The 11416-nt window shown below is 50.5% G+C and overlaps 5 protein-coding genes across 5 annotated transcripts; 2 read left to right on the forward strand and 3 right to left on the reverse strand.

Annotated features, from left to right (window-relative positions):
• Positions 1-482: 482 nt before the first annotated feature.
• On the reverse strand, positions 483-2211 carry Aspvir_006607 (putative histone acetyltransferase Spt10; the record flags this gene model as incomplete). The annotated part of the gene is made up of 2 exons (XM_043269802.1): positions 483-1598; positions 1714-2211. The coding sequence occupies 2 exons, from the start codon at positions 2209-2211 to the stop codon at positions 483-485; spliced, it is 1614 nt and encodes a 537-aa protein (XP_043125737.1).
• A 1071-nt stretch (positions 2212-3282) lies between these two features.
• Aspvir_006608 (lanthionine synthetase C family protein) lies at positions 3283-5032 on the forward strand (the record flags this gene model as incomplete). Its single annotated transcript, XM_043269803.1, has 4 exons — positions 3283-3466; positions 3541-4090; positions 4144-4157; positions 4209-5032. 4 exons carry the CDS (start codon positions 3283-3285, stop codon positions 5030-5032), a joined length of 1572 nt encoding a protein of 523 aa, XP_043125738.1.
• A 265-nt stretch (positions 5033-5297) lies between these two features.
• Aspvir_006609 (uncharacterized protein) lies at positions 5298-6101 on the reverse strand (the record flags this gene model as incomplete). Its single annotated transcript, XM_043269804.1, has 1 exon — positions 5298-6101. One exon carries the CDS (start codon positions 6099-6101, stop codon positions 5298-5300), a length of 804 nt encoding a protein of 267 aa, XP_043125739.1.
• A 667-nt stretch (positions 6102-6768) lies between these two features.
• Aspvir_006610 (uncharacterized protein) lies at positions 6769-9599 on the forward strand (the record flags this gene model as incomplete). The annotated part of the gene is made up of 2 exons (XM_043269805.1): positions 6769-6958; positions 7024-9599. The coding sequence occupies 2 exons, from the start codon at positions 6769-6771 to the stop codon at positions 9597-9599; spliced, it is 2766 nt and encodes a 921-aa protein (XP_043125740.1).
• A 556-nt stretch (positions 9600-10155) lies between these two features.
• Positions 10156-11013, reverse strand: Aspvir_006611 (40S ribosomal protein eS26; the record flags this gene model as incomplete). Its single annotated transcript, XM_043269806.1, has 4 exons — positions 10156-10261; positions 10358-10460; positions 10648-10775; positions 10991-11013. The coding sequence occupies 4 exons, from the start codon at positions 11011-11013 to the stop codon at positions 10156-10158; spliced, it is 360 nt and encodes a 119-aa protein (XP_043125741.1).
• Between the last annotated feature and the right edge of the window lie 403 nt (positions 11014-11416).

Below are 11416 nucleotides of genomic sequence, written 5' to 3' on the forward strand. Positions count from 1 at the left end.
GCTGGGCAATAAAACGTGTGATCGTCAAAAGAGAGAATGAGAAGGGGACGAAGAAGTCAGTGATGGCTCAAGGAAAAGTAAAGATTAGTAGTCAGTGTCCTGAGCGATCCCAAGATTGACAGCTCCGGAGTGCTCCCGACCAAAATTTCCCAAAGCTCCTCATCGAAACCCCCCGTCGCCAAACTGGGGCGGTGACCAATCAAGACTCGCTCCGCAACCCTACGGACTTTGTTGGTTATTCTACCCCTCGTCAGGATAACATATTACAACGATATCAGTGTGAAAGCGAATAAAGAAAGTATATCATTGTTCACTGAATCTTAGCTTTGCTTTAATCACTGCTGGTATCACAATGTTCCGATTATATTTACAGGTATCTATTTGGTGGTTTGACCACACTGGGTAATAACCTATGCAAGCTTGACCCCCCAAACGCTCCAAACGCTCCAACGCCAATAGAACCCAGAATCAAAAGAATAACCTTAGCTGAAATCCAACTCATCATCCGGCGGCCCGACGTATTCGTACTTCGACAATAAGTCATGATCATGATGAACTTCATGTACCTGCGGAGGCACGAGACCAAGCGCTTCCTGGCGTAACACCACAGCAGCATCTGTATCAGAAGCGTCCTCAACCATCATATGGTAGTCATGCGATGTATGATGCCGTACGGCGTCTTCAAAGCTCGAGTGGGATAAGCCATGATGGCCATGCGTGTATGGGTCAGGCATGCCATCATGGGAGTGGTGGCCTAAGCCGTCATGGGGATGGTGACCCAAGCCATCGTGGGAATGGAATCGTGAAAGTTGCTGGTTTATGTCGATGATTTGTGGGTCGAGAGGCATAGTTGTATAGTCGGTTATGGAATCTACAGATCCTTGAATGACCGGTGGATGTGTTTGAACAAACGGATTGTGGCTTTGGTGAGGATCAAGGGAGTTATTGTCCATCAGCTGTGTGGTTTCCATGGTGCTCGGTGTCGACAAGCTCGTCTCATTCTCGTGGACGCTCAACTTCTCCATGGATACAGCACCGTCATGAATTAGCATACCGTTACTCGGTGGCAGTTTCAGCGTCTCTTTGCACTGGGGACAGTCTCGAATGACTCGACTGACGGTCTCTTTGATCCTGACCCAGTGATATTTCACCGCGATGGCTGCAGTCGTCTTATTGATTCCTGCGTGCTGCTTGAGATGAATAGTTCGAGCAATCTCGTACTGTTGCTGGGGGTCTGATACGACCTCTTTGTCTTTCAGCATCAGCTTATCCGAGTCGCCGTCCTTCCCCTCTATAAGCTTGTAGTGGGTGGCTGCACTTCTCAGCCGACTCTTCTCAGCTCTATCGGCACCTCTAGGGTATTTAGAATGCTTGAGATAATACCGGATCTTGTCGAAGCGATCTTGTGTGAATGAATCATCGCCTTCAGAACTCAGGTCGCGCCCATAGATAATTGCATCGACATATTCACCGGGACTGGAAAGCACCTTGCCAGCATTTGGCACCTTACCGATCCGCTTAAAGCCAAGAGCATCCCAAATCCGACAAGAAGCCACGTTGCTCTCATAAACCAGGTTGAAGACGGCATATGTGTAACCCTGAGTACAGTCAGACTCTTTCGAACCCTATCCCGGCTCTCCTTGCGACAAGTGGGTGGTGCTTTCGCAGTCGAACACGACATCAACAATCTGCTCTGGTAGAGATCACACTGACCAGTTTAGGAGCCCATTCAAGATATCCCTCGCCCATCAATCGACCAACACCACGATTGCGCGCCGCATCTGTCACAAGAAACATGCCATTGCAGACATGACTACTACGTCCGGGGTAATTCGGCCGGATATTGAAGCTGCCCAAGCAGGTCTTGGTCCAATCCGCGCCAGCCCTTTCCATGGCCTTCATCTCGTACACACTCTTAATGTCGCCTAGGAGCATGATGGCGCCAAAGTTGAAAAACCAATACGTCGCAAACTGCTCCAGCGGGATGGGATCAACCATGGCATAGGTGTCACCCTTGGCAATTTCTTTATTCAACTGATCAGACAGATAACGCAACAATGAGGGAGGCACATCATCGGCTGATGAAATAGGCACTAATGTCGCAACGGTGACCCGGTCTCTTAGAGTGACCTGCCGCGGACTGATGTTGGCTGGGATGTCTCTATCGGTTGCTATCACCGCAGCCAGTAAATCTCCATGGATAGCAGGCATGATGGCTTCCTCGGCCGGGCACGGCCGGTCACGAGACTATTTACCATATTAGTCGACTGAGCAACTGTACAGACCACAAATGGTCACGGAACGGATAAATGATCGAGCCTGCAGAGGCAGACTGCTAGGGAATAAGATAGAACGGGCATTGTGATAGAGCAGACTGCCTTCCATGGTAGACAAGCTCGACTGGAGGAGGAGCTGTGGCAATCACATTACCGATTATAGAAGCACTGACTTTCTAATAATAATAGTTCACCCGAGTGTCCAGCAAGGTGAAGCGGCACTTCAAGGACCAGCCGTGTATTCTGGAGTCCGGAATGATGTGAACGCAGCAGAGAAATCGTCGTCCCGCACGATTTTTGCTGAGTCAGCGGGTCATTGTTAATCCGATCTCATCGTCATTTTTCTATGGAGGAGTCTATTTGCAGCCTCAGGCACAAACGCTGCTGTGGTATACTTCTCAGGCTGATAGGCACCCTTCGAAGACATGATTCAGGCTGCATGTAATAAAGAACCTTCTACTTTGACGGGCAAGAATTATCTTAGCTGTGTGACGTGGTCAAGACGCTGTAGCTCAACAACGCCCAATATATATTCCTTGTAACACTCCGTGTGTGACTACAGAGGCTGCCATTCAGTTGATGAATATATCGCCGGCCAGACTTTCAGTATGAATATTGTCCTCGCAGCGATATCTACAGTACACCAAGTCACCAACTGCCAATCCACCCTCTTCAAGTTGAGCAGAAAGAGATGGCTCCAGACAGGTCCTGGCCCAGGCCGCAGAGCTGATGTAGATCTATGGATCCTGCTAAATGTCAAGCCAATCGTGTAGCTTGATGCTCAGAGTTTCCAAACTCAAGCGCTGCTCTAACCTTAGGTATGCATACCTGACTTAAGTACCTTTTATGTGCAGCATCATGATTAGCTCAACCCCCGTTCTATGACGACTGGCTCATGGTATGAGGGGCCATGGGCTCCTGCATCTTCCTTACCCATAGTTTGGGGTTTGGTTGAGTCCTCGATCCATCTTGAAGCATCAGAATATCATACCCGGCAGTATCTAAAATGAGTCCGGTAGAAGCTCCGCAGTTCTATGAAAACACACTGGAGCCGATTGACATAAACCAAACGAATTTACTCAATGCATTGAGGGAACTACGTTCTGCTACCCGCCGCGGGGCTGAACTGGTTGAAAACGGCCGTCCTGCAGAACCCGACGGAAAGGGTGGGCTTTTCATGGGCGTCTCGGGTATATCTTTCGTCTATGCGCGAAGTTGACGGATGTGCGAGCGTATAGATCCACTAATTTCTCTTACGGTATAGGGATCGCTCTCGCTTTTCTCCGGCTTGATCATCAAGTGTTCTCACTAACAGAGGAAGGGGAGACCAGCTCTCCGGATTATCGAAAGTTGGCCACCGAGAGAATCCCACGCCATGGTCCCAAGATTCCTCTTGCGCCAGGGAGATTGTCTCCGCTGAGTTCAGCGCTAGCTGCGACTGTTATGCGTATTCAAGCAGCAACCAAACTAGGCCATGCCGTTTCTGGTACTGATGTCGACAATCTGCGCGACGCGGTCACAATCGCACTTAAACATGGTCATATTGTCCCCCACGCTAATCAGAACATGGGAGGAGACGAAGTCCTCTATGGGCGGGCTGGGTTGCTATGGTCTATTCTGAACATGCGAGTTCTGAATCTGGATGAAAAGAGCGCAGAAGCTTTGAAGCCCATTTTCGAATCTGTTCCGCAACTGATTGAAGTCATCGTTGAGGCTGGACGCCAGGGCCATAGGGACTATGTCCAGGCTTACGGAAATACTGACGCGCTGCCACTGATGTGGACATACAAGGAAGGTCGTTATGGGTTAGGAGCGTGAGTATCATCTTTACCTGTCTGGAGCGCATGTACTGTGCTGACGGTTCCAGGGTCCATGGCATGAGTATGTTTTGCCGAGTACTGATTGACGGAGTAAAGTAGCTAACTTGCAAAGCTGGTATCCTTGCTGTACTCCTGGCGTGCAAAACAGAAGAGCTCAATAACGGCGTCTCACACGACTACTTCCCTTGGATAGCAGATACCGTCCTCGGCCTTTGTAGATTATGCATTGCCAACAACGGCCACCTTCCAACTACTATACCGCTTCATCGGTCGTCCACTCGACGGGCATCACCATTGGTGCAAATCTGTCATGGCAGCCCCGCTATATTACTTCTCTTAGGCTGTGCCAGGAGGAACCGCTACCTCGCTTCAAATTTCTGGCAACCCGAGTGGGACGAGGCTATCTTTCTAGCGAGCGAGAGGGTCTGGGAGGAAGGGCTGCTTTCGAAAGGCGGGAGTCTCTGCCATGGCATTACGGGCAATGCGTGGCCGTTGCTACTTTTGCACGACAGCTGCGAGTATGACGTGGAATTGCTGGAGATCGCGAGGCGGAATTACGGGGAACGGGCAAAGACAACTACTGTCGAACAACTACAGCCAGCGCTCACAGGAGACTACTTCCTGTCCAGGGCTCTTGCGCTGCTGCTCCATGCGCGGGAAACACCCCCTTACAATGCCTCTCCGGAATCATCGACATATGTCTACCGTATGCCGGATCGGCCCTATTCTCTGAGCGAGGGCCTGGCTGGGACGGTTTGCGCATGGGCTGATGCTTGTGTGGCCATTCAAGCACGACTCCGAAAGATGGATCTCGAGAAAGGCAATGCTGCATCGGTTGCCGCCGCCCTGAAGGGTGACGCACTCTTTCAGGAGTTGGAGAATCGGAAGTTGGGGTTCCCAACCGTGGCCTACCACAGACCTGCAGGTTTACTATAGGCTGCTTAACTCTCGGAATCTCGTGGTTCGAAAGAAATAATATTCATTAAGCCTGGATAGTGTATCTCTCTATATATATCATGATCCGTTCCGTGTTATCTCATCACTCATGTAGTTACATCAAAGGTCAGTAAAAAGAAGTCCAACGAATTGCTAAGATGAAACACCCGAAGCCCCAACGCCATGCTAGCATAATCTCAACGGTCAACAGTGGGAAGGAAATAAGTCAATAACGATGATTTAGATGTGACCAATGCCAAATAGTTCAGAATAGAGTAAATCCGGAATGATAGATAGGTGGCTGACCAGGAATCTGAGATTTGAACTCGACTCGTTTTGGCAAGAAGTTGCCCTGTGGAGCCTCGACAGCAACTCTCCATCGGCGCCAGCAGTTATTCGACTGGTGATGGGCGTCACCGCAAAAGGTACATCGTACCGCGTTTGGTCTTCCACGGTGACTCCGTCCTTCCGGCTCTGGCTGACTCTGACTTCGGTTCCTCGTCTTTCGCTCCTGTTCCTTGCGCATTTGCAGTATCACGTATTCATTGATCTCCTCCTGACTAGGCCTCTTCTGATGTCCCTTGATGTTGCCATTTTGAGGCAAATATCTTCCATCGTGGCTCATCTGCTTGACGACGAACGCATTGATCTCATCCTGTGTAAGCGCTCGCGGGTTTGCTGGAACGTTGGATGTCGCCGAGACTGCATTATCCGAAGCGTTTGGTGCTTTCGTGTCTCCCTGTTGGAGGATCTTTTCCTGCTCGATGGCTAAGCTTGCAAGCTCCTGGAACGTTACGTGCTCGGTCGAGTTGGCAGCGGTTATGCGCGGGTCACGCAGCATAGTCATTGCCCATTCCTTCCATTGCGGACGGAATTTGAGCTTGGTCAGAAACAGCGTGTTGATATGAGCATCAGGAATTTGAAAATTGTCGTCGATTTGCATGAGACCCTCTCGTACAGCTTGGATGAGAGCAATGAATTCGGCAACCATGTCGGACTTGGTGGAGTCGAGATCGAGGAACTCGCCGACTTGATGCATCATTCGGATATTCCGTTGCCAGATATCCATGTCGGCCTTCGCGGGAACCGAATAGAAAATGATACTTCTGTGGTTGAATTGGACAAGACAATACGAAAGTATCACTTCTTGATAATCCTCGCTGGTGATGTTTGTGTTGACATGAGAGAGGCGCCAATCAGTGGCGCATGATGTCATGTGTCAGTCTGACTGTATTGTATTTTACAGGATGATGTTTGGTCCATTCCCTTCTAGTTCGTTCCTGTACCTCTGGTAATTCTAAGCGGAATTTCGCTATTCTCCATCCACTTTCATCAATGGAAAGGGCACAAAGTTACGACATGTCTGTGGTAGGCACTCAGTTTCCAATCCCTGGATAAGCCTAAGCTTTGATGGCATGGTGCTGTACGGAGTAGATCCGTGGTAGTTGTGTTCCAGCACTAGCCAAGAGCCGAAGAGGGAGCAGCCTCAGCCTCAGCCTAACTGACGATCGTGAACTGGAGGGGCCCAAAGAAGGGTCGATTGCTCATGTCAGTAGCGCTCGTTAGATCGCAGGTGCTCTTTGCATCCAAATCATCAACTTGTGTTTTGACCTTTCCACATCAGCATAGCCAAGAATCTACATATAACAGGCCCTTCCAAGAGATGCGACCCCACGCTTGACAATCGATTTGAGACAAAGAACGCTGATCGGTTTGGGATCCACGCTGAGCGGAAAATGGACATCGTGCCGCCGTCGTATCAATCTGCAACAGCCAGAGATGCCTGGTCTATAATCGCTCATTACATCCCATCAAGCGACCTATGCTCGGCTGCGCTCGTCTGTCGGAAATGGCACAGCCTTTTCATGCCCTTCCTTTGGGGTGATCCAGCGTCTCATTTTGGAACTGAAAATGATGCGGTCTATGGTGAGACTTGAGGGTCCAGCTCTCTCTCTGCGGTTTTCCGCTGACAGAAGGATATCTGATACCAGTCGCGTTGACACGATTCAGGAGGACCTTGAAATATGCCCGTCTTGAGGTGCGAATGCTCACCCATACGCTTCATATGCCCCCGGCCCTCTCTGAGATCTATGGCGGTCCGCGACCAGAATGGCTGAGGGAGATCCTCGAGTTTCTACCCTGCCTTCAATCTCTGATTGTATCCAAATTACCTTTCTTTGACCATAATTCTATGATGGCGTTGAAGAGACCCGCCAAGCACGAACCGCCTGATCCAGCGGCCTTCAAAACATATAGCGTCCGATTGCTGATGGCGGAGAGAGAACCAAATGCAACGTCACAGGGACTCGCAGAGACGTTGCTGCGATTCCAAGACCTTGTGTACCTGGACCTGTCATATACGACTCCTGCTCGAGATCGTATGGTGCTTTCTTCCCTGTCTCAGCTGGACCGGCTCCAGGTGCTAAAACTCCGAGGTATCGGTTTGAGAGACGGTGAAGCTGAGTTCTTAGCCAACGCCATTGGGACCAGGGTCCGTTTCTTGGATCTGCGCAACAATCTGCTGACCGATATGGCAGTGCGATCTCTGCTGCAAGCTTCATTTGTGCCTAATGGCGTCCCCACGAATGAAGTTGACTGGAGAGGAGGATCATTCATATTTCATGATAGACTACTCAGGCGCGCAGGTTTGGACGCTCAGTTTGTCAAAGCTTTGACACAACCCTTGACAGGCCGTTCCTGGGTTGAGGACCTTTCACACGTAGGAATAACACATCTCTACATCGCGGACAACCAGCTTACAGTCGAAGGCGTTGCGAGTCTCCTGGCTTCATCGAGACTGCACGTCCTCGATGTTGGAACGGTTGATACAGCCGAATCCTTGGAGAGAGCACGACAGCCGACAATTCCATCGCCTATGACCGGGGGACCCGTTAGATTCCCTGGGGCTGAAAAATTGATACCAGTACTTGGGTCTATCGCCAAAGAAAACCTGACATATCTTCGAGCTCACCATGCTCTGTGCTGCACAGCTGAAGCCTCTTTTAAAGCGCCTGACTCAACGCGAGACTTACTGCCTGAGCTTCCAGACGAATCCAGCAGTACCTTTCAATGCGGGGCGGAAATGGATGCTGCGAACGAGATTCATGAACTATCTGCGGAAGCTCATCCTGTTTTTGAGCTCGAAGCCACTGAGATTGCCAGGCTTTCGAGCCCAGCGGGAGATGTAGTTGAGGCGCGCCTCCAGTCAAGCACTCACCGGGACGACCCTGTACCTCAGGTGAGAAGGGGTTCCATCTTTGCTCCTGAGGTAGTTGAACCAAACCAGGAGCGGGACAGTAATGGCAACATGCCAGCCGACCGTAGTGAAACAGTGAACGTTGACACTTTCACGGCTAGCACAGACCCAACTCCAGCCTGCCTTGGACAATCCGGTCTGCATTTGGCGGCACCTGAGCCGGTTTCACGATGTGCGTCTCCAGTTTCACCTGAGGATTTTCGGGCACAGAAAATCCAAGAACTGCTTGCCAAAAGGCCTAAGAATCAAAGCTTACCTCGCCGCGATGGTAGGGGAGGGAGCATTCCATATTTGCATCCTTCCCTCGTCCCTCACCTCGAGACTTTAGTGTTGACTGATGTTCCTTCTCATGTTCCTGAAGACTCCCACATTCTGCCTGCCTTGGTTCGATTTATAACAGCCTGTTCGAACGAGGCCTTGTTAGCTACTCTCCTGGCGGGATCGGACTACTCCCTTCCACCTGGGAGAGCCCGAGCTCACGCTGAGCAGGAACGATCTCGATCGCTCTTCGCTCTGCGTCGCTTGGTACTTGAAATCACTCCCACGACTCACCTGGCAGGTCCAGCCCGGATCAGCCCGTGGAAATCCATCAGTCAGCAAAATGGGACGTTAAGATCCAGTACCGGCGACCGTGATTCTGAGAATCTGTGGTCCGCAGCCACATGCGACTTTAGTTTCTTCGGGGAAGATGAATGTGGTATACCCGAAAATGATCCGGGAAAATACTTTCCTATGGCTATATTCAATGAGAAGGTGACGCTCATACCGGAGGACGAAGATTCCGGACGTTCTGGATCCCCAGAGGCAGATGCATCTTTCGCATCTAATTCGTCTCAGCCTGCTGGAGCTTATCCTCAAAGGAATCGGTCGCAGACTGGCTCGTCGATCTCGGTACCCGGCTCTGTAGCCGACGCTCGATCGAGTTCCATTACGGTTAATAAAGGCGATGGAAGCAACATGCCCGTTGCTGGGACCAAACAGGTCGACCTTGTCGCAGAATTGGCTGCCTTTCGCCGAGCAAAAAGGCTTGAGTACGAAGAAGTTGTCCGAGCCGATCGAAAGAGACGAAGCATGAGCTGGACTGCATCTTCCCATCTTTCTCCCTCAGCGGAACCTACTCGACCAGTGTCTCCGAGTCCGAGTGTAACAACCATGGCAGCGGTCTCTGCACCTCATCTGTCCCTAGCCCAATTCGTCGAAGGACATTGGAAAGGCGAAGTAAAGATTGTCCGCAATGCAACGCCAAAGGGGCGGACTGGAGTCGTGGATATGTATGGGAATTACTTTGAGAAGGGATATTTATATCCTTGAACGATGATATATTTATTGTTTTATTATTGGTAGCTTAGGCTGGCGTTAGACGTCGTGCAGAATTCCTTGCATCTGTGGAAGTGCATAGTCGATCGTGCGTGGCAAATGCATATTTCCTGTCATTTGAGGTCAAGAAACCTTCTACTGTAGGTAGCCAGTGTCCAGTTATGAATGGGTCAAACAGCGACGTTGGTCTTCTGTGGTATACCATAGTCAATTATTTCGTGCCGGAAGAGATGAACTGTTCAGGTAGAAGAGGAGACCGGTCTCCTCGGGATTTATTCCTCATTCCCAGACTTTCTCTAGTTCATGCAAAGTTACCCTATGGGACAACCGAGTGGCTTGGAAATCGTTTTTTAATTTAAATTGCGTCTCCTGCTCACGGCGACAGGGAGCGACCATTATGCCTTGTCATGCCTTTTTTCGAACCCCCGAAGACAGACTGAAACCCATTCATTCCATTTTGAACCGAGTAAGAAAGTTTGTACGAAAAGGAAACGTCACAAAACAGAAGTCATTAAGACCGATCCCATTTGATCATCTCTTTTTCTCTTCCTTACATAGCCTTGGCGGCCTGAGGGGGAGCCAGCTTCTTGCCGTCCTTGTTGTACCTGATACGCGGGGGAGGAGCACGGTTACGACGACCTTCCCGGGAGCGGACACTGTGGTGGAGAATTGTTAGTAAGGCCTGATTCTTTCCTTCATGCTGCAAAACCAAGTAGATTCCAAGCTGTATTCAAAAACGGGACGGTGCGTACCGAACGATCTTGCCGTGGATAGCGCAGGAGACGCAGTACTGCAGCTTCAGGTACATCTTAGGGACGGCATAGTCGGTGAAAACGGAGGCGTCAGAGATATCACCTGTTCAAGGTATCGGGTCAGCGGCGTTGTCCATCAGCTTTCATATTCCACCACGCCCAGCTCATGCGTCCAGTTGTGGCAGCTCCGTCCAGGAGATTCCATCCGTCCAATCCAATTCCGAATCATCTCAACGGCGCACTACGGACGTGGCTTCAATGGTATGGGTTTGGCAAGGGTTCGAACGTACGGATGGCAGCGGACTCAACCATGTTGCGGATGGTGAATCTCTTGATCGCCTTGTCCTTAGGAGTGCAACGAGCGCAGTTGGAGCAGCGCACGGGCTTGACGTGGCCGCGGCCATTCTTGTTGCGACCGCTGTAGAGAAAGAACAATAAATGTCAGTATGGATCGATGCACTCATGAATTTGAAGTCCAAATTTTCCCCTCCTCTTTCAATTCCATCATAAAAACCACCGCATACACAGCCGACATCCTCGACAGGCGGGAAATCAGGGCGCTTCTTCCGGCGGTGATGGATCTTCAAATTTGACAACCGGGTTGAACACAGGAAAAGGGAAATTCGCTCTTACTTGTTCGCCCTCTTCTTGACCATTTTGACGGATTTCTCTGCAAGGTACGGTCAGAGATTTGGAGTTGTAGAGGGAGGGAGGCGGCGTACTTGGCTGTCGGGTTTGGTTGTCGTAAGGCACTGGACGCTCTCAATCGCTAGTCGTGAATGAGGTTGTGCCGGTTTGTGTGGAAGCCCTATGCCCTTAAGCGAGCCTCGGTCACGGGATACTGCTGGTGCCTCAGGTACTAAGGCATTAAAAATTGATGGCCTGACATCCTAATACCAATTAGATCATCACGTGCGGTTCCAGAGTTGTCGAGGGGGGAGCCTGAAATAGACTAGTGGCCCGGTCGTCCCAGCGTTACGGGTCTTACGGTACTCACGTACGGTCCACGGATGTCCCTAATCATTCCTGACGGGGGACTCGAACCACTCTGTGGTGTCA

Source organism: Aspergillus viridinutans (assembly GCF_018404265.1).
Source record: "Aspergillus viridinutans IFM 47045 DNA, scaffold_4, whole genome shotgun sequence".
In the NCBI taxonomy this organism is placed as follows: domain Eukaryota; kingdom Fungi; phylum Ascomycota; class Eurotiomycetes; order Eurotiales; family Aspergillaceae; genus Aspergillus; species Aspergillus viridinutans.